Source organism: Rhincodon typus, chromosome 11, assembly GCF_021869965.1.
Source record: "Rhincodon typus isolate 14 chromosome 11, sRhiTyp1.1, whole genome shotgun sequence".
NCBI classification, from domain to species: domain Eukaryota; kingdom Metazoa; phylum Chordata; class Chondrichthyes; order Orectolobiformes; family Rhincodontidae; genus Rhincodon; species Rhincodon typus.
In genome coordinates this window covers 50,367,960-50,391,224 of record NC_063342.1, presented here as the reverse complement: position 1 = coordinate 50,391,224, position 23,265 = coordinate 50,367,960, and the positions used below count along the sequence as shown (strand labels likewise).

General features: G+C 39.6%; 1 protein-coding gene across 1 annotated transcript in view; it reads right to left on the bottom strand.

Annotated features, from left to right (window-relative positions):
• pola1 (polymerase (DNA directed), alpha 1) overlaps positions 1-23,265 on the bottom strand; it is a 260,671-nt gene that overhangs the window by 179,123 nt on the left and 58,283 nt on the right. Inside the window, exons 25-26 of the mRNA XM_020532950.2 lie at positions 21,580-21,729; positions 15,253-15,375 (exon numbers count right to left, since the gene is read on the bottom strand). Coding sequence (XP_020388539.2) covers positions 15,253-15,375; positions 21,580-21,729 — 273 coding nt within the window. The remainder of the gene's footprint in view (positions 1-15,252; positions 15,376-21,579; positions 21,730-23,265) is intronic.

Here is a 23,265-nt window from a genome sequence, read left to right as displayed (position 1 = left end):
AAACAGCCTCTTTTTCTCTTGTGATAATTCAGAGATTAGAAATAATAGATGGACAGAAAGAAGCAACCACTATACTGTCATGCCTTTTGTATAAACCTTTCCTTGTAGATGAAATTATTTATTATGCAGAAATGTTTATAACAGCATAAAAGAGAAAACTACTTTGTAAATGATTTTAGCTATTTCAAACAAGGCCCATGCAATCATAACACAAGTACACAGGTCAAATGTTGCATGCAGTCAGCCTCAAGCTTCTCGGGGAGAAGGGGAGCTAGGCTTCTTTATGAAATTAGTTGTCATGGGTGAAAGATCTTCCTTCACTCATGCATTCTTTCTCACTCGGCCACTCAGGATTTTTTAAAAAAGACACGTGATGTTCTCCATAAAAATGTAAAGGTAACTGAACTGAAGCATAGATTACATTTACTCAGGTTTCGAAAAGATACACCTAATTCTGTTAAAATCTGAAAAGAAAAAGGATAGTTAATGTTTCAGTCAGGTACTCCCGAATAAGTTTTCTCTCCTTTCAAAGACTTACTTGCCTACTCTGGATTTTCAGCCTTTTACAATTTGCTTTCAGATTTTGGACATCATCTTCAGGTTGATGTTGGAAATGTACCTTGCAGCTGGACTGACATTCAGACAGGCTGGATCACAGAAATGTAAAGGCATACTCACAAAAGACAGTGTGAGAAGCACATTTCACTGTTTAGCAAAATCTCAACAAAATAAAAATCACAGCATCTAACAAGCACGGTATGTTCAGAATTACAAATGCAATCTGAATAACAATGCCTTACTCAACTGAAAGAATCATTACTAATGGGTGGGTTAAGAATAATAACAATGGCAGATGGAAGAGGGCAGTATCCAGGTTAATCAAAGCAATGCCCAAAAGGGTATCCAGTACAGCCCAGTCAGTACCCAGCTCAAATCCTTTTCCAGTCAGTACCCAGCTCAAATCCTTTTCCAGTCAGCTTTAAATCCTGGTCTTGAGTGGCAGGCTCCAATCTGATTTCAAAGGTTTCTATCTGGCCGATGTGCTGGACATTATTGAGAAATCCAAGATAAGTGAAGAAGAGGATCTTAAAAAGTTATTGTTTTATTATCAGCAGGAACATTGGCTGATCATTCCTGGAGTGCCTGAAGTTGATTACTTGAGAGAGATGCAACAGTCCCAGCTCTGTATCATTTAATAACTTGTATTTATGTTAGGCCTTTAATCTAGAACAACTTTGCCAGGCATTTCAAAATGGCATAATCTGACAGAAATAGGCATTGAGTCAAAGCGAGGAAGCAGTAGGAGACATGTTGAAGTGCTTGGTCAAAAAGATGACTGCAATGGAGGAAAGGAAGTTGGAGGTTGTGGGAAGGAATTAATGAGCTTGTGGCCGAGACAGCTGATGAAGTGTGTCTTATATTAAATAGATGGTGAGATGAAGGAAATAGTTGCCTCTGCACAAATTCAGTGGAGGGCTGCAAGCGTTTACAGCAATAAGGAGTGGAGATGCCAGACAGTGTCTTGAACATGAGGATTTTCTTTTGAGCAATCAAGGGAAACAAGAATTATTAAAGGTCTGGAAAGAATGGGGTGATGGATGATAACAGCAGAGTTTTCGGGATGAGCTGAAGTTTACAGCAAGTGCAGTATCACATTGGGCAAACAAACACTAGAACAGTCTAATTTGAGAGGGACAAAGGCACGGATGACGATTTTTAGTAATGAATGGATTAAGACAGAGGCGGAGGGAAACCATGAGGAGGTATGGAGTTGGCAGTTGTTTTCAGAAGCTCAGCAAGGTTCAAAGAAATTGGAAACAATCTCGGTCAACCCGCGATAGGTGGTGACGAAGGGATGGAATTGGCAAAAGAGGCAGAAGATGCTGACATGCTTTTTAATTCATTCATGGATGTGGACGTCATTGGCTTGGGCAGCATTCATTGAACATTCCTAACTGCCCTCGGGACAACTAGATAAGGATAGGTCAGGATGGCAGATGTCCTTCCCTAAAAGACATTAGTGAACCAGACAGTTTTTTTTAAATGACAATTGACAATGGTCATCATTAGGTTAACTTTTGATTCCACATTTTTGTTGACGTCAATGCTCATTTCCTGCTTTTTTAGAATTCGAACCCAAATGCCCAGAACAACAATCTTAGGTTTGAGATCCCTACTAATTTAGAGCCATTATCATTCAGTGACCGACTCCCCCTCTGTCTTTACAACAGTTAACTGCAGGAACTAGATGAACAGCTTATAACAGAACAATACGGGGCAGATAATGGAACTGAGAGAGAGGTTGGAGAGGTAGAAGCAAGTGTGTCCACACTCAGAAGCTGACACAATGTCTATGGATGAGTCAGCCTTGGAGGCAATAGTTGGGAAGGAAAATAGAAACCAGCGATGGAAATGGTTGGACTGTGATAGGATAGGTAATGTGGACTCAAGATTACATGGGAAGGGTTAAACTAAACTGAACATTAGGAAGTCAAAAATTAAAAAGTTATCATTTTGAGAATACCTGTGTTATTACACACTTCCAAATCAAATCCGAATTTCAAATTCTAAGAAAGCTTGAGAATTGATAGGATCCGGTTCAAAGAGTAACAGAAGTATACAAGTTTAAATGGCTGAGTTAACTTTATGCAAATTACTTTAAGTAAAAACTAACTCACATTTTTTAAACAAATGAAATAAATTATAAAAATGAGAAGTTCAATCACCCAGCTGTTAAAGACTGGAAGATATTATTTCCCCATGTTGAAAACAAAAGGGTTATTCAGAAATTGAATTAAGTATAATTCATTGTGCAAAATGACCTAGATCATCAAAATCAGCGACAGTATAGAAACAATAGTATCTGGTTTCATTAGCTCATGCCAGTTCATAATGGATTTAAGTAATGAGTACTTGAGCCATACACACAATCCCAATTTCAATTCTGAATCAGCATTGAATTCATTAAACACTGTAATGATGCACCAATAGCATTACAGTTTAAAATTAATTAACTTCTATTTACATAGCGCTTGGAACAACCATCAGCCAACCTAAAGTGCTTTCGTCAATGAAATACTTCTGAAGGGTTTCCACACCTGCAGAAAACACAGCAGCCAATTCACACACAGCAAACTCCCACAAACATTAATATGATAACATCTAGATAATCTATTTTGCAATACTGATTGATGAAAAAATATTGTCCAGGACACACTGAATAACTCATCAATTTTCTTCAAAATAGTGCCAGGAGTGCAAGAAAGATGACAAACAGGGCTTTGCTTTAACGGTTCATCTGCAAGTCGAAGTGATATTGTGATTGCGCTCAGGTCATGGAGTGGGACTTGAATCCAGATCTTTGTGACTCAGGGAAGATTGCTACCATCACAGCCATGTTGAAACAAATTAAAAATTATGCCTCTACACCTGGATAGGAATGGGGATGGGTTGGTGACGGCCAAGATGATGGCTCCTGACTGCTAGAAATGTTCATGTGTGGATCCTGGACCAGAATCTAATCATTAGGATTCATGCAAGAAAACAGGCCATTTGGCACTTTGTACAGTGACAAGGAACCCCCGAATTTAAGGAATGAAGAGAAAAGTTGTGGGGGTCTTGGCTTGGTGGAAAGGGGAAGGAAAGTAGGAAGCTGAGATGAGAACATGAGTGGATATAACAGAATCCTCTTATGCAGACTTTTCAACAAATAATTTTTCTCTGATTTCGTTGAATTGAGCAACTTTTTTTAAAAAACTTAAATAATTCTGCTGAACCATATGGCAGCTTGTTTCAAGCTTTCAAATCATAGGCATTTATTTTTAAAGCTGGCAAATGCACCAGCATGTTTTCCTTATTTGGAACAAAAGATTTAACCTCAATTACATGGACTTCAATTTTGAAAAGAATTTGCTTTCAAAATGTGGAGTTCCTAATTTGGTATCATAATGGAATATTTGACTTCTTACCTATTCCCTCCTCTTGCTTGCTAATATCATTCATAGAAAGCCAATATCATGCACCTGAATGGCTAAGATGCTTCATAGGTCACAGCAGTCAGTGAAATTGACAAACATGACATTACAAACAGCCACCAAAAGTTCAACAGTCCAAACAAAATCAGACCTTCATTCTGTGAAATACAATCATATTCAACATCTGGAAGAATAATATTGAATCGTTCAGTATGGTTTTGGTTCATTCTTTGTCCATTTCAGAACCAACAATCACAAAACTAAAGCAAAAGAAAACAATTTCACAGCATTTTGATGGAATTGGAATTAATGTTCAGCACAAGGACTATAATGAAGCAAGATTAAACTTGAGATTTTATCACAGCAGTAAAGTGGCTCTATAAATAAAGAAAGAAAAACAACTGAGCATACTTGAAAACTGAAGTGCAATGTGTATTTCAGTGAAGAGCTAAATCTTTGTAATACCTAAATTCACTACAATTTTGGATACGCCAATCAGACAACTCAATTAGTTATGGAAGGAGACAAGTATGGTGTCCAGAGCCGATCACAGTTGCACAACTTTGCTCCATTTGGAAGATTCGATAGTGTGTGGTGCCACCTGGTGGATCCTCCGAACACAGAAGATACCAGTCCTGCTAATAAAGGTACTCAAATAATTGCATTAAAGCTATCTAATACTAACAACGTTGCCAAGTTAAAAATAAAAATTTCACATATTTATCCTCTGATCCAAGCACCAAAAGCCTCAGTCAGTCAAGGTTAATTCTAGTTCACAGATCACATTAATTCAGGTTCTCTGCTCTCCTCTAAAAGGATGAAATAGTCAAGATTTGACAAACTAAAGAAACTCTACTGACAATGTAACACTAAAATACTTGCATCAGAAATTACAAACTTGACTAGGCACATGTATTAATTGTGCAATACCAGAGTATGAAGACACTTGTTCGTGTTCTCTAACTCGAAAAATTCCACAACCTGAAGAGAATGTTGAGACGACCAAGTGCTATCCTTACAAAAGATTCTTCGGGCAAATGATTGAGGTACAACCTTCAGAAATTCTTAGGAGTTGGTTCAAGAAGGCATAATCAGAGGTCTGAGAGATGGTGGCCTGCCCTCATTCTCAAATGAGCAGAAGGGTAATGGCTAAGTCAGACACCAAGACATTGAATTTATAAAGAACACTGCGTGAGAAACAAAGACCTTTCTCATTCAACTTTGACAATTATGTAAACAAATCCCGAAAGCAACTTAAACTTTCAAAAATTTATGGAATTCTGGAGTGCACTTAATTTGCATCTTGGTATCTTGCAATAAGAAAAGTGTTGTTCATCTTATTGTTACCTCTAGGTTTGACTTTTCCAGTGTCACTTTCACCAAACCCCCACCCTTCCAACCCACACAAAATAGTCCCAAACATTTTGCCAATTATTGCTCAATTTGAGGCCTCCTCATCCATTGCATATCCTCGCCAAATAAAAAGATCTTGCCTTGCCTGCATCAAAGTACAAATGCCTTGAGTTCGTCTCAGTACCCAGCTTTGGTCCTCTCCACATCTTCCCTTAATTACGAGTAGAATGATTTCCAAGGTTTTTAATTTATGTACTCCCATTTATGCTCATCTCTTAACAGTTCAACTACAGTTTAGCGTCCACTCCACCTTTATGAAACAATGCAAAGTTCTCACCTCTATGAAACAATGCAAAGTTCTCTACATTAAAAGCACAATTTAAACAGAACGCAAAGAAAAATATTTAATTATGTAAAAAGGCAAAGATTAGCAAAAGTAAATGTGGACGCCTAGTAGTCAGAAGCAGGTAAAATTAAAATGAAGAATAAATAAATATTTTGTGTTCTTCTTTACCATACAATACACAAAAGTACAGGATGCAGCAAGTGAAGAGGAATGTTTATCAGCGCTTTGACCTCCGCTGTTTAAAAACTCTATCAATGACTTTGATAATAAAAACAAGTATAATTCATTCAGGCTTGCCAACAATACAAGAATAAATGGCAAAGTAAGCTGTGGGGAGGACACAAAGAGACTGCAAAGCAATATGAACAGATTAAATAATTGGACAAGAGGTAACAGACAGAGTATAATGTGGGCAAGTTGATGTTCGTTTTGCTAAGGAGAACAGAAAAGTAGAATCCTTTTAAAAGGTTAGAGACAAGATAATATTAACATTCAAAAGGATTTGGGGGTCCTTTAAAATGAACCACACCAAGTTCACGCGTAGGTACAACAACTAGGAAGCTAACAGGTATATCAGTATTTATTGATAGGGGATTATATTCACATTGGGCATTTTGTACTATTCTGGTCTCCTTGCCTAAGAAAGGATTTATTCGTCTTAGAGAGAGGGTACAGTGAAGTTTCACTAGATTCTTTAGGCAAGAGGGTAGATCTAGGAGGACAGATTGAATGAAATAGGTATAAAATTTCTGGGGTTTAAAGTTCAGACTTGATCTTATTGATCACAATTCCTTAGAGGGCTAGACAGATCCCAACAGCATGTTAGTTCTAGCTGGGACACCTACAACTCAGGGACTTAGTTTTAAGGTAAGACGCTAGCCATTCAAGGAAAAGGATAGGGGAAATATCTTCACTGAAGCTCATGAATGTTTGGAATTTTCTAACCAAAGTATCTGTGGATCCTTAGTCAGTAAATGCATTCAAAAGAGAACTTGATGGAATTTTATACTTGGAAAGATGCAGGGATTGGGCAGAGAAGTCGAATTTAAAATAAAGATCAGCCCTGACTGAACTTAATAACAGAACACGCTCAAGAGATCATCTGACCTTCTTCTAACCCTATTTCTTAATGTTCTTAGATATTCAAATCATTCTGGTTCACTCTGTGACACATCTGAGTCCAACCATCTTGAGATACTTCATCAATGACTTTCTCTCTATCGCAGAGTTGGGGATGCTTGCTAATTATTGCACAATGTTCAGAACCATTGAAACTCCTCAAACATTGAAGGAGTCCTTGTCCAAATGCAGAACCTCATGCTAACATTCAAGCTTGGGCTGATTAGTAACAAGTAACATTCATTGCGCACAAATGCTAGGCAAGGACCATCTCTCATTAAAAGAGAATCCAATCATCACCCTTGCTCACAATGGTATCACTATCACTAAAATGCCAATTATCTATTTCCTGGGGTAACCACTGATCAGAAACTGAACTGGACTAGCCAAATAAGTTCTGCAGCTACAAGAGCTGGTCTGAGGATAGGAATTCAGCAGCCATCTCATCTCCTGACTCCGCAAAACCTGTTCACTATTTACAAGGCATAAGTGTACCACCTATGAAATGCACTGCAATGACAGCACATTTTAAAGTGACAACCACTTCCATCTAAAAGGACAACGGCAGCAGATAAATGGGAACACAATCACCTCCAAATCACACACCATCCCGACTTGGAAATATATCACCGTTCCTTTAGCATCATTGGGTCAAAATCATGGAGCTTCCACCTTAACAGCATTGTGGGTGCTCCTACACCCCAAAGACTGCAGCAGTTTAAGGATGTAGTCACCATCATCTTCTCAAGGGCAGTTAGGATTGGGAAATAACTGTTGGCCCAGCCAGCAAGGGAACATCCCTTGATTGAATAAAACAAAAGCTCCCAAACACTTGGTAGTGTTTACTCCCAAGACAAACCTAGGATTATCCAGCTCTGTCTATTCTCCTCCCTTCTTCGGAAGTATATCCAGAGTAACCCAGATGTACTTTCTCCCACCTTCAAAAGAACACTCAGAGAGATTCAGTTATACTCAACCTCTATTCATGAGCCCTTCTCTTTGAGACTTCAATCTTTCTGGAGGGCGGCACAATGGCTCAGTGGTTAGCACTGCTGCCTCACAGCATCAGGGTCCTGGGTTCAATTCCACTGTCGGGCGACTGTCTGTGTGGAGTTTGCACGTTCTCCCCGTGTCTGCGTGGGTTTCCTGCAGGTGCTCCGCTTTCCTCCCACAGTCCAAACATGTGCAGGTCAGGTGGGTTGGCCATGCTAAATTGTCCAATGTCCAGGGATATGCAGGCAAGGTCGATTTTCCATGGGAATTGCAGGGTTAGAGGGTAGGTAGTGGGGTGCTCTTCAAAGGATAGGTGTGGACTGAATGGCCTACATACGTATTTTATGATTCTCCCACTTAGATCTATTGAGAGAATTTCTGCAGATTACCTCACATACGTGAACCCAGATGGAACCCCACATCACCAACCCATACTGACTAACTGAGGTATCTCTCAGAGCTCCAATCTGAAATGAAAGGTAGATGTTAAATAAACCACTGGGCAGACCATTTATATGCTGTTTAAAGTATCAATTTTTAATAATTCCTTTTTATGCCAGCATCAAATTAACTATATTGGTGACAATTTTATTGTATGTAATTACCACGAGATTCTCAAGGCTGAAATTTATATTTGTAATGTTCTGAATGTTCCCAAAATACTTTATACTTGAATAGTTAATGGCCATAGTTTTTGTTCACTGGGAGCACTGAATATTGCAAGATGGCAGCGTAGTAGGAAGCTCCTGCCGGAGCTCATCCACTCTGCTCGTTCTTTTTCTTCATTTCTTCTTCTTCTTCTCTTTTTCTTCCTCCTCGTGTTTTTTTATTTGTTCTCCTTTTCTTCCCCTTTGATTTCCAGCCTCCAGCGAGCGACAATTCCCAGCCTCCCGTAGTGGCCTACCAGTGTAGCGTGGCAGCCTCCTGCAACAGCCTCCCAGCATGCAATGGTAACCTCCTGGTATTGGCATGGTGACCTCCCAACCTGGCACAGCAGCCTCCTCCCGTCGGGGCCTCTTAGTATGGCGTGGCGACCTTCTGACCTCCTGTAGCAGCCTTCTGGTGCAGTGTGGAACCAGGGCCCACGGGAAGCCAGGTGCCAGCTGTACCGAACTTATACTTCTGTAATGCTGGACATTTTATGTCTGCATTAGCTAAAATCTCGTAACTAAAGAAGCTGTGCCTGGTACTTTCGTATCTAAGTTGGCGCTGTATTAGCGAAGTATAAACTTTTCACTATACACATTGAGCATACGTGCCAATAAAAGTTATTCTATTTTATTCTATTATATTCCTTCGATTCACTCATTGCACTCCAGAGACTGGATCACCCAATCTAGGCTGGCACTTTTGTACAATACGTAGAGAATGACTGGACTTCTGAAGGAGTCAACTTTAGAGGAGGTGTTAAACTGAAATCCTGTATGCCTTCGCACATGCATGTAAAATATATCATGGAGTGATTGTAAAAGGACGAGGGGAATTTTCACCAGAGTCCATGCCAATATTCATCATTTAAGCAAAATCATTAAAGAAAGGCTATTTTATCTCAGAACGTTTGAGACTTTTCTGTGCACGAACTGATTGCCACTACAAGGGAGTGTTACAACAGTAGCAATACTTCAAAGAATGTGAAGTGCTTTCACAACCTCAGGGCATTTGAAAATCAGGATATAAACATGAATTTGAGCTTACTCCATGGAAAATAGCAAGAACTGCAGATGCTGGAGTCAGAGACAACACAGTGTGGAGCTGGAAGAACACAGGAGGCCAGGCAGCATCTGAGGGGCAGGAAAGCTGACATTTCGCGTCAGAACCCTTCTTCAGAACTCACTCCATGGCAAATATTCTTTTGTCTATAGTCATCCAATATGTCAACATTCAGTTCACAATAAACAATTTCTCTCAATTTGGACCTCAGGCTCACACTTACCACCAACTTAGCCCTGCACAGTTACTCTCATTTTCCTGCTCGTTTACCTTACTCCCCAAGAGAAGCCAAACTATTTCTGAATGGAGGCTCAAAGTCTGCCTCCAGGAGTTCACACCAAATCAAAGGGGAAACGTAGAGACAGACATTAAAAAGGTGTTCAGGAGAAAAGGGCAGTATTAAAGACCAAGCTATCACTAAGTGAATAACTGGATCAATAGTCTTGCTTCTAACAAAAAAAAACTTGCATTATGTGAAAGATGGAAGAATTTAAGGCACCATTGCAGAAAAGAGTAACTGTAATTAGGAATTTATTCGGAATGGAATTGAGGAAGCAGGAACTGGGTCATAAGGATAAAATACAGAGGCAAAATGAGCACCGAGGCAGGGGTTCAATGCTGGGATATGGGAGTGAACAGTTCTTTTGTCATAGAAGTCCTATAAAAGTTGCTCCAATTTCCCGCTCATCCTTCACCAACCCAAAAACTAAACTCGAATAATCATCAGCAATGACGTCCCTCTACATCAGAAAATTTGTCCTATTATGACAGCTAGCAGCAAAACAGAATAAAATGTTTTCTGAGATACCTAGCTGAGGACCACAAGACGCTGAGAGTCTCCAAACTCCAGTGCAAGATCTTCAGGGAGTGAGTCTGTCTTACAAAATCCTTCTGACAGCAATTCTGCTAAAATGGGAATAAATTGCATGGTACAATAATACCAACTGAAACAAAAATAGCTGATATCTAATTGTCAAGTTCAATGATTGGTGTGGTGGTATACGGAAATCAGGACAATGCTGCATTTCATCATTCAGTCTCTAAAATGCATCATGCTTAGCATAATGGGCATCATGGAAACAACTTGCAAGTATTCCATGAAACACTTTGCAAAGAACTCAAAAGATGGCCACTGACATCACCATCACGTCTCCAAGGTTGGAACTTAGATGATCTACCCAGTCTGACAACTTATATTGATATAGTACTTTTAACATAGTAAAGCACCTAGCTATTATTTGTAGATTTATATGCATTTAATTGTAGGCAATGGTAGACATTAATAGAAGATCCACTTGTGCTCGTTTAAATATGCAAACAAACAATGGGAGGTGCATATTTGAAATCTGCACATAAGAGTTTAAAGGTTGGCGCAGTGCTTCCTTTACAACATGGCATTTTGCAATATAATAAGCAAGGTGTTTCAAAAGGGCATTATGAAACAAAATTTCATAGCTAGTCACATCCAGAGGTATTATGGCAGAAGGCCAAAGTGTATCTTAAAAAGTAAGCGGTAGAGAGGCAGAGAGAATTCCATAGCTTACAATCTTGGCAGCTGAAGGTCTGGCAGCCAATGATGCAGCGATTAAATCTGGGATACTCAAAAGGCTGCAATGAAGGCATACACACATCTCAAAAGAACTCAGCAAAAGGAGATCAGATACAGAAAGGGATGCCATGAAGGGATTTGGAAAAAAAAAGATACCCGTTCAAACATACATTAATAAACAACAGAACAAAGCCAACCCAGTATCGGTTGAGAAAACGATCTCTGGAAAGATATGCCATCAGGAGCGTAGCAAAGTGAGGGAGAGACGAGTGTGTCCTGCTGGTGATAATCACGTCAGTGGAATGCAGATGGAACAGAGTTACTGTAGAGTAATATGATCCAAGATGGGAGCAATACTGGACAAGTCAGATCCCAGACAGAATCCTTGCTTGATAGTTCAGAGCTTTATTTTTACAGTTTGGCTATTGTGGTGGATAGTCACCGAACATGAATCTGTCAGTCAATGTTGTTTAACAAAAGAACAAGTTTGTTACGCAAAAAAAACTGTATGTATGTATGCTTTAGATTGAAAAGATTTCAACATAAACAGCAAAAATAGAGTTGAAAGCTTTTCCCATCAATATCCTTTACAGGTACTTAATCCCAGTAAAGTATCAATCCTGTTAACAATTCTGAGTAAACTGACTTTTCCCATTTTTGATAGTCTAGATTCCTTTCCAATTCTGACACCTCAGATATTTCTACAAATTCTTAACCTGGGGACTGCACAAACCAAACACTGAGTCTGGAGAATTTTACAAAACTAACAGACTACACTTTGGCTGGGAAGGAACTGTTAGTTTGAACTGAAATCAGATTCTTCTAAACTAATAGTGGTCCCTGACCATTTTTTTCTTCTACATGCTGTAATATTCAGCATTTACAAACGCTTCCTCAATTAACAGCCCGGGGTATCCTACTAGGCTCTTAAGCCACATGGTTTCTTGGAAAAGATGGTTTAGTTCACTGCTCTAAATGAGTGTCTGACCCCTTAATAAAGTTACCTTCACAGAACTGAAACTCCAAAATTATTTTACCTTTACTTTGAAACCCAAATTCCAAAAGAGGATAACAATAACAGATTAAAAAACATTTATAAGGAATGCAACGGGTAAAGAGAAAGAGTTTATGAAGAAGATTTGAAACAATAAATTTTCCTATCTATGTACTGGGGCACATAATTGATGATTGAGACTGGAACCAAAATATTTGTACAACTTCCTCACAATGGAGCAGAGAAGCTTATCAAGTCATTGCATAGGCCACAAGAGTAATGCATACAATTCTGGACATTCAGAAGAACAAAGTATCAGGGTTATGGCTAGAGGACTGAAAGAGTTTAACCTACACAATGTCAGAAGTTAGGAGATTTATTCTATGAAAAATTGTGTGAAGAAGAGTTTTATTATTCCTGAAAGAGTAATTAAGGAAGCAAACAGTGAATTGGTAACAAAGGTAACAAACTGCAAACTATTAGAAAGAAAAGAAGCTTGAAGATATTTTATATACATAGGGCACATTATATTTCTTTGGGACTCCAACGACTCCAAAATAACATCTGTGAAGCATGTATGCATAATCATGGGACAAATCAAGCTGAACCTGATACTGGTGAGTTGTTAGCAAGCATATGAGCAGTAGGCAGATCGTGACATCTATCAGCACTCATCTGATGCCAGTTGTGGCATCTTGCAGTTCAGTACACCAACTCATGCATTCTCTTCACCTGGCACAACTACCTTCTGGTTAGTTTCTAACTAATTTCTTCTAGCTATTATTATAATTCTCTGTGCGTCTGGTATTTTCTGTTGTTGCTTCAAGTTGAAGTGGTTTACAGGGAGTGGTGGGGCATGCTAAGAAAGTTCTCACTAACTTCAAGGTATCTGCACAGACCAGTAGATCCAGGTAATGGTCCACGAGTAGATATGCCTTGGAGATGAAACAAACATTACAGAGAGCTGGTCGAGGTGCTGCAAGAGGATGAAGGAGAGGGTTGAAAGGCTCTTAAAGGGTCTGGGAAAGATTCTCCCTCTTGGATCTCAGTGAGGAACACTATTAAATGTCTAAGCTTCCTTGAGGACTTTTTCACTGAAATATGCCATCTGCTGCAAACCTGAAGCCAGCTACAATTCATTCTCTTGCCAGAGGCAGGTAAGCAAAGCAGGTACTTGGCTTCACTCAGATTGTAGGCTTTGCTTTAAGGGCATAACATATCATGCAGGGCAATGCCCTGTATTAGGAGAGGAGTCATGATACCTGCTCTGAATTACGGGTGGCATGGCGGCCCAGTGGTTAGCACTGCTGCCTCACAGCTCCAGGGGCTCAGGTTCAATTCCAGCCTTGGCCGACTGTCTGTGTGGAGTGTACACATTCTCCCTGTGTCTGTGTAGGTTTCCTCCCACATCACAAAGATGTGCAAGGTGACAGGGAAAGGGTGGGTTTGGGCAGGATGCTCTCTGGAGGGTCAGTGTGAACTCGATGGGCTCAATGGCCTGTTCCACACTGTAGGGATTCTATTCTATGATCATTTTAATTTGAACCAACATAGCCAGGTCATTGGATGACAAGGGTCATCTACAAATTATATGGTTCGTGACAAACCAACATGTGGGCATCATACATGGAATGAAAACCATTCTACCTTGAGTCTGGTAAAGGGAGTGCAGGACAAGGAACGAGGTCCGTCTGGGAGAGAGGATATCACTCAGAGGGGTCCAGTAGGGTGACATCTTGATGGGTGTAAGAGGTTGGAGGGAACTGTAGGTTTATTTTGAGGAGGGGTTACGTTTGAAGTTTGTTTAATAGTTACTCAGGAGTCAGCCTATCTAGGCTTTGATTTAAATGTAAACTATTAAAGTGTTTAGGCATTTTGAGAAGTACTGGTTCTGAGGCTAGAACACCAAAACATTTTTAAGAAAGAGTTAGATGTGTTTTTTTAGGGCTAAAAGGATCAAAGGCATGGAGAGAAAATGGGAACAGAGTTAGGAGTTAAATAATCTGCATGCTCACAATGAGTGCTAGAGTAGATGCAAAGGGTTGAATGGCCTACATCTGCCCATATTTCCTAGGATTTTACATGTAATGCAATTAGTGCAGAGGTAAAAAGTTTGGATAGAGATACAGCAGAAGTAGTTTTGGTTTAGGAGGTTTTATCTTGCTGTAATGGAGGCAACAGGAGGAATCTTGTGCACTGGGAGGTCATGAGTTTGGTGGCAGGAAAGGTATTTAATTTGGTGGTGTGGTGACATAGCCAAACACAGCTTCCGTTGGTCTAAGCTTGGGGTGGGCAAGTCCACGATCCACTTGTCCACACCACGCCATTGAGTCCCTGGGTCAGTTAAGGACCACATCACGGCCTGAGCGCCCCAATGTCAGGATTAATCCAGCTGCTGCTTACCCTGACGCCAGGTCCCTGATAAACTGCCTATAGGGGTTAGTCTGTCAAGGAAGTGAGCAGAAAGCAGAGGATAGCCACCACCCATCCTGGCTCTGACCCTGTTGCAACCGCAGATAACCCTAATCCAAAAATCACTTATCTCACCCCTTGGTTTTGGAGATCCAGGGTGCTCTTCCAGCAGCAGCCTCAACCATGGTGCTGCTGGGTAAGAGAGCCTCTGGTTTCCTATTGGTCAGCAGCATGTGATGAGCAAGACTTTCATCTGGCCAGCATGCTCTGGTGGCCTCCCCAGTAATTGATTGGCCTCATATTCAGAGGGCCTTGCTTGTTACAGTCAGCTTGGATTTGTTGCCAAACTCTACTGTGAATGACAAAGTCTGCACACCAATACTGAATCAGTGTGAAGAATTCAGTTTCTCAGTAACAAATCACTCACTCCTCACACACAAAAATAAAGTCAACTCTGGTGATTTTGGTGAAACTACCTTGTTCAGGAGGCCTTGATTGAGAATGCACAAGGGCTGTGTTATTTCAGCAGCTTAACTGACAAGATAATGACCTGACCGTTTCAATTCGAGGGAGTCTCATGCACAATCAAAACAAAAGTGTTTTGGAGACTGCTTTATCTGACAGGGTTGTCGCTGTTGGCCATTTACTATTTACAGAAGCATCCCAATATTTTCATTATGTAATTAAGTAATATTAATGTACACACTTGAATAAAATTCCAATTTAATTAAATTTTAATGTTGGGAAAAGCTTAACTAAAAGCTTAAAAAAATGCTTGAATGATCGCACAATTAAAACCCACCTCTCTTCCTTTGAGAGTGACCAAAGCAGCAAGTGGTTTGGCATAGAACCTGCTGTAGGAGAATCCCAAGCAGCCGTACATACTATTAGCTGTAAGCTTCAGGGCCTTCTGTCGGATATCGTACTGCAAACCAAACAAAATCATACGTCATTATATATAAAGCACCTTCAAAAAGATATCTAGCTCAACTAAAATCTTAACTTCATTCAGGAGCAGACTAAGATGATTATCTTCTGGTGTCAACAAGCTGCAGGTCCCTCCCACAGTATCTGAAGATGCAAAGTAAATGCCATTTTTGAAATATTAACCAGAGAAAACCATAGGATCATTGTAAATGCCATAAAAAATTGCGATAATCAAACAAATTACCAGCCTATTACTATTGCCTAATTCAACACCGGCTTCAAACTAAAGACATTCTATATTTCTCTCTCGCAGACATCTCCCAGAGTGACAAGTGATGTTATAAATATTAAAAATGTTTCAGTGTTTTTTTTTCCCCAAAGACAAATCATCTCAAAATGCTGCTGTGAAGTGATAAATCAGTAATACATCCAGAACTGTCATATTACTAAGGCAGCAATCGTACTAACGTGTTTCTTATCATTACAATCCCAGCTATGATATAGTTCAGCTTTTACAGTCTGCCCAAGTTGCCAGTCAAATGATAAATGAGAACGGTTCCTCCTGCTTCAGTGAAGCACAGGATTTATTAATTGTGAAAATTACGAGGCAGGGGTGGAAACAATAAGAAAGCAGACAGAAATTTGAAGCATGATATCTGTTGTAAATATCCGGAAAGTTGGAGACTTCAGCTAGTTGAAATCTCCATTTGCTACTCCACCCCCACACAAAGACAAGAGAAGTAGCCACTAAATGCTTGAAGATTTTAAGGAAGTAAAAAGCCTTTAAGTGCTGGAACCATTGTGGGTAAAACCTTGCTACCTATTGTTACCTACAATTTATATTTAAAATGGTGCAATTTTGTGCATTTTAAAGCAGCAGAAAAAAACTTCCATACAGTACATTCTAGACAGAAAAATAAAACCTTACAAGTCAACAGTTTCTCATCCTCCTTCCCCCCCACCACAGAAAAATTCAGATAGATATAACACTAAAAGAAATCATAAATAATAATGGGTTTCTATGCAAAATTTTTGTCCCTTCTGCCAGAACACATCTGACTTCATGCTTCAGCAAATATACATAGAAACATATGAAAAAGGAGTTGGATTAGAACTGTCAGCCCCTCAAACCCGCTCCACTATTCAATAAGACCGGGGCTGACCTGATTACAACATATTCCTGCCTAACTACCAATAAACATTCACCAAAAATCTATCTGCCTGTGCCTTGAAAATGTTGAAGCCCCCTACCACCACTGCCTTTTAAAGAACAGTGCTCCAATAATTCACAGCCTAAGTAAAAAAAAAGTTCTCATTGCTGTCTCAACAATTCATTTTGAAACAGTGATCCCAGTTCTAGATTCTCCCACAAGAGGAAACAACTTTTCAACCAAGTCGCCTCCTACTCTTCTAAACCCCAGTGGACACAATCCTCGCCTCCTCAACGTTTCCTCATAACACAACCCATTCATTTCAGATATTAGTGAAGTAAACATTATATTAGCTGCTTTCATCATATTTACATACTTCCTTTAGTAAGGATACAAATACAATACACAGTTTTCTAGAAACGGTCTCACCAATGTTGTTTACAACCAAAGTATAACTTCCATACTTCTGTATTCAATTTTCTTCAGAATAAAAAAAAACATTCTTTCAATAAACACAATTTTCCTAATTACTTGATGGATCTGCACACTAATCTTTTGTGTATCATACAGTATGACACTCCGGTTCTTCTGCATCTTAGAACTCAGAAATCTCTTACCCTTTAAATAATATGCTTCCATTAGTCTTTCCGCCAAAATAGACACTATATTACTCTATTACTCTATGACTCTTTGACTCTCAGTGGTTACAGAGTGACTGGGGGCATTGTTTGAAATATTCCGGAACTGGCTGGATTCCAGGAATGTTCCAACAAAACTGAAGAGCCTTTATTTAAACATTAGTCCGTGCAATGAGTTTGAGAGTTGGGACGTTATGTAATGGCAGTACAGGACAATGGTGAGGCTAATTTTGGAAAACTGGAAATAACTCTGGTCTTCCTGCTATAAGAAGGATGTTGTTAAACTTAGAAAATGTTCAGAAATATTTGCAAGGATGTTGCCAGGCTTGATACGTTTGATTTGTAGGGAGAGGCTGAATGGGCTGGGGCTTTTTTGCCTGGAGAGTCAAAGGCTGAGGAGTGACCTTATCAAGGTTTATAAAATCATGAAGGACATCAATATGGTGTATAGGCAAGGTCTTTTCCCTGGGGTAGCAGAATACAAAACTGGAGGGCATTGGCTTAAAGTGAGAGAGGGGAAGATTTAAAAAGGACCCAAGGAGTAACTTTTTCACGCAGGGGTAGTGCGTGTATGGAATGAGCTGCCAGAGGATGTGGTGAAGGCTGGTACAATAACAATATTTTAAACGTATCTAGATGAGTATATAAACAGGAAGAGTTTAGAGGCATATGAGCCAAATGCCGGAAAATGTGACTAGATCAGATTGGGATATCTGCTCGGCGCAGACGAGTCGGACTGAAGGGTCTGTTTCTGTGTTGTGTGACTCTATAATTTCATATTTTCCCACATTATACTCCATTTGCCAGATTCTTGCACACACTTAACTTATCTGTATCCTTTTGTAGCTATGTTATGTCGTCTTAATAATTTCCTTTTCTAACCTATATCAATCAACAACCATATCTTTAAGCCCTACATCCAAATTATTTCCATGCACTGTAAACAGTTGCAAGTCCCACCACTTATTCCTGTGGCCCACTGCTTGTTACATCTTACCAAACAGATAATGCCTTTTCTCTGCTTCTTTTCGACAGCCAATCTTCTATCCATGCCAATATGTTAGGTGGACACCATTAGCTTTTAGTTTCTGCAAGAATTGTTGATGTGGCACCACATCAAATGCCTTCTAAGTTCAGTACATCTACTTTTTTTTTTAAAAAAATTAGTATGGTCAAGACTAGGCATTTTATGACAAATAAAACACAACCTAAAACGCGAACCTGGGGACACATCACTGGAGCAAGTTCTTAATATCCAGACAAGGTTTCCATGGAATCTTAGAAAAATTCTAATACACAGGTCGTTCAGTACATCTGTTACATGCCATTCAACAATGATCTCCCACCTTCCTGAACATCACCCTGCAGTTGATGGTTCTTCAACTGGAGATCCAAGAACTTTTTAACCATTTTGAAAATTTCTGTCTCTACCACCCTATCAGAGTTGCGCATTCCAAATGCCCTCTGAAGAAAAAAATTCTTTGCCTCCCCTATAATCCTTCTACCAAAGACTGCACATTAAAATTTGTTTTTTTTAATCTTAATGTCAGTGGATTAGCCCTAATTACTCTGTTGAGGTCCCTCAATTTTATACATATCAACTAACTCTTTAATCCTTTTTGTTGCAGGTTGCGGGCTAACTGCTGTTTTATGTAGTTCTCGCGTTACCCATTTCCAAGGCACATTAGTCTATGCCTTGACTAATAATGGAAAACATGCCATATGCTTTTGTAATGACCTTGTCCTTTAAGGAACTGTGGACAAATAGAACAAGGTCTCTCTGTTCCTCCACACGACTCAGCATCTTCCCATTTATTTGCTTAACTTATTTGATTCAAACCCCCAGCTCCCACCAGATGAATTATCTCACACATCTCCAAATGAATTTCATTTTACTGCCCAGACTATCTAGATTGTCCCGCAGTCAAAAGCTTTACTTCTCACTGCCAATCACGTGGTTGATTTTGTATCATCTGCAAACTTCATCATGGCTGCTATATTTCATACAAACATGCAAAGAGGTCTTTTAGCCTATTGCCGGCTCTTTGAAAATACTATCCAATTTATCCCCCTCACCAGATTTTCCCATGTAGCTTGGGACATTTTTTTTTGCTTGATTGGCTTTAGCCATAGTAGTTTGTTGGGATACAAGTCATTGGCCAAGCTCAAACAATGTTCAGAAGACTATTAAAGCTCCAAACTGGATGGTGGTTAGACATCATCACGCATTGGAGTGGATAAACCAAGTCTTTCTCATTTGTGTAGATTCTCCTCAATCAAGATTTCATTGCATTCTCGGGGTGGAGGTGCTCACCTGGAGAAAATGTTACATCAATCTCTAAAGGGGAAGCTTTGGCCTGTTTTCACATCGAAAATGCAAAGTGCTCAACTTTGCGATACAGAGCTGTTTTAACCAATGTACTGATTGCTTCATGAAGCAAAGCAAAACCTACAGACAGAGATCACAATTCTTCAAGATGCCCTCAGTGACAAACACACATCATATTCTGAAAGGCATCATCTTTCTCAGTACAATTCCTCAGCCAGCTTGCACTCTCTGCAGAATTTTCAGCATTCAGACTATTAAACCCCTTCATTGTGTTACAGTCACCACAGAAACCAAAAATTCTGAAAAAGGAATTTTAACTACGCTTAATAGATGAAAGGATGACATAACAAGATTTCACAATTTAAGACATTTTCTGTAACAAAGGGCTAAACGTTACTGACTGAAAAGAATAGCCCAGATTTTCTGATGGTCAATGTTTTTGCAGCGTAGATGGGAGTTGCGCACAGCGGCTCTGCAGACTTTGAAGGAATTGCCCAGGAAACGTAAGATTCCACTGGGCAATTCCATTATGCCTGGAACCTTCTGAACGTATTCATTTAAATTGTAGGATTGCATTGTAGTTAAGTAAATAGTTAAACTCAGGAAAGGTTAGGCAATTAAAAACCTAGTCAAACTCCTGAACAACTGATTAACTGACACCCAGCTAATCTAACACCCACAACTACTCCTACCTGGACCCCTTACAATCACCCCCTGATGACTCCCATCCAATTCCGACAATGCCTAGACCCGCTATCTCCCACCTGCCCTAAACACTCCATCAAATATCCGGCCCCTTGCTAGCGAGCATCCTACCCCCTCTGCGCCCTATCTCCCCACCATTCCAACTTCAAGCTTCACTTATTTTACTTACTGCTTCACAGCAGCTGTCATAGTGGCAAACTCTGATTCTGAAATTTCAGAATGTGGCAGTTGACTGCTTTGAGAAAGGGGACCTGGCCTGCCCTTTTCCGACTGTTCAATGCTACGAGGGGCCTGTCAGAACAGAACTGCGGCCACACATTTCTGAAACAGTCCTGATTGGCATCTTGTATCAGAAATGCAGATCGCATTTTTGTGTAAAAAAGGAGCAGGGTGGTAACCTGCACTAAATTGACACTCCTCTGGAAAATCTGGCCCTATCTTTGTAGGCAACTTGCACTTTAAATCATGGAACAGAGCAACAACCCATTACATTTAGTACAAGCAAGAACACAGATATACATTATACTATCCTTTAAGGAGAGAATCACTTCTCCCAGGGCCAGTCTAAGGCAATACTTAGCTCCCAAGGATATATTTCTGTTCCTTTCTCTACCTAGAAACTTTCAATCTTAGAACTGCCTTACAGAGTGGGGTTTGATTCCTTGGGAATTTTCCTTGAGTGTAACCCAGATGAATCTTCAAGCCTTGTTTTCATTCATGAACTTTCAATCCGAACACGCTTCCAGTTTTATTCCTGCATGGTGAACCGTAACGGCTTGCTGACTTTATTTGTTCACCTTTTCCCAGAACCCTGGCAGACCATTCCCTTCTCCGAGCTTCAAGGACACCTTAAACTTCCACTTCTTAAAGTTGTCTGGGTCATCTTCATGACCTCTACTTAGTAGCGTGAATCACATGGGCCTTGTGCCCAGGCAGGAATGGTGATAAGTTGCCTTCAGACCGCAACCCTCTTTTATTTTGCAATTAAATATAACAAGTAAGTAAATTTGAGGCACAACTGTTTACAAGCAAATATTCTCAACACTCCTCTAGAACTTTGGAGACTTACAGTCTATCCACTTTTAGCACACTTCCTGCTCTCCTTGTCTCCAAGGGTAAATATGTTGCACCTTCTTCCCAACAAACAATTTGGGGCCCCTTCAACCCATTAATCAAACCATCCGTTACAACACACACCAACGCCCCAAGCTTGTTGTCAGGTACATTTCAGAATCGGAGACAGAGGGCTCTTCATTTTATGTTAAAGATGCAGTTTAAAAAAAAAAACAAATCTTATAAACGTTATAAATGTAACAATTCCCAAGCACGTCAACCATATTGCTAAATTTAAAACAGTCAATGTACATTTGAAAAACTACCTGTAAATAGAGATCTGGGTTTAAGTCTGGTTGCTTCATCAGCTGTTTGACTTGACGTCGCCTCTCCACCAGCTTCCGGATTTCTTTGGGCAAAATACCCATTTCCTGATCTTGATCTGGTATTTCAGGGATCTCTTCTATTTCATTAGCCTTGGTAAAACAGTGCAGAGGACAGAAACAGAAGCAATACATTTTCACAATATAGTAAAGATATGCACTCTCAACTATGGTGAAAAGAAATGTTTTCTTCTATCTCAAGTTACAAAAATCAAGCAGTTCCCAAGCAACATCAGTAAAATCAACATTACTGGCACACAACAGAAAGTAGCAAATACGTTCTTTAGACTAATGTGCAATTGAAAAATGTAAATATTGTTATAACAATCAATAATATTGAATTGAAGTAAAACTGATAACCAGATAGAAATATACGCATTATTTTCTATATTATATCCCAATTATAGAAACTATGAAAATCTCAAATACCTTTACCTAGTGGAAGATTCAAATCAGGTTTCAGCACATTAGAATATATTATCTCAATGGAAATTAAATTTGCCTATGGTTTAAGTGAGAGTGGATTGGAGACAATTGATAAGGCTCAAACAAATTCAAGTAATCGAGGCAAAAAATTGAGAAAAAGTAAGTAAGCCAACAAACAAGGGCATAGAAGGCATCCGTGAAACAGGCAAGATAAAAAAGGTAATTTGGTGAACTAAACTAAGAATGTTACAGTGGGATCGAAAGAAATTACAATGTAATTATTCTACACATGAATAGGCTCCCTTCAGTCAAACTTGAAGACAGAGGGCATAAGAGTTGAAACTGGGAATCTCTCCAGGACTTGGACCATCAGATGTGAGAGCAGGTGTAGGCACTCGGCACACTGAGCCATCTCTGCTATTCAATGATATCTTGGCTGATTGGATAATGCTTAACTCCACTCTCCTGCCTTATCCGATAACCCTTTTCACTTTTACTGATTGAAAACTGTGCCAGCCTTTAATATATTTAACGACTGATAGTGTTAATTCCCCAGCTTCTACAGTCCTCTGCAGTGAAGAATTCATAAATTCACTAATCTGGGAAAAAAAATTCCTGCAATGACAGTATATATTTGCATAGATATGGGGAACAAGCTGAACTTGTTTTCTAGCATGATCTAAGAACTTCCTTGTATGGTTTTAGCAAGACTTCCTTTTCTGAATCGAAGGATTGTTGAACGATTACTATTAGTGGTACCACTTTCTCTGTAGCTGCTTCTTCCAATCTCCTAGGATGCAACCCCTCACACCCAGGGATGTATCTGCATTTAGCCTCATTAGTTTCCATTGTGCTTTTTGTCCAGTAATAGATATCATATCTATTTCCTCTCCACTTTTGCTCCTTGATTTCATACTTCTGGAATTCTAAATTCTAAACAATAGATTTAATATCAAAAAGAACTTCAATGTCTTTCCAGATATTTGACCATTCTGGTGTGAAAAGCATTATTATTTAGAATCTAATTTCAAGGATAACAAGGCGTAGAGCTGGATGAACACAGCAGGCCAAGCAGCATCAGAGGAGCAGGAAAGCTGATGTTTCGGGTCTAGACCCTTCTTCAGAAAATGAAGGGTGTAGACCCGAAACGTTAGTCTTCCTGCTGCTTGGCCTGCTGTGTTCATCCAGCTGTACACCTTGTTA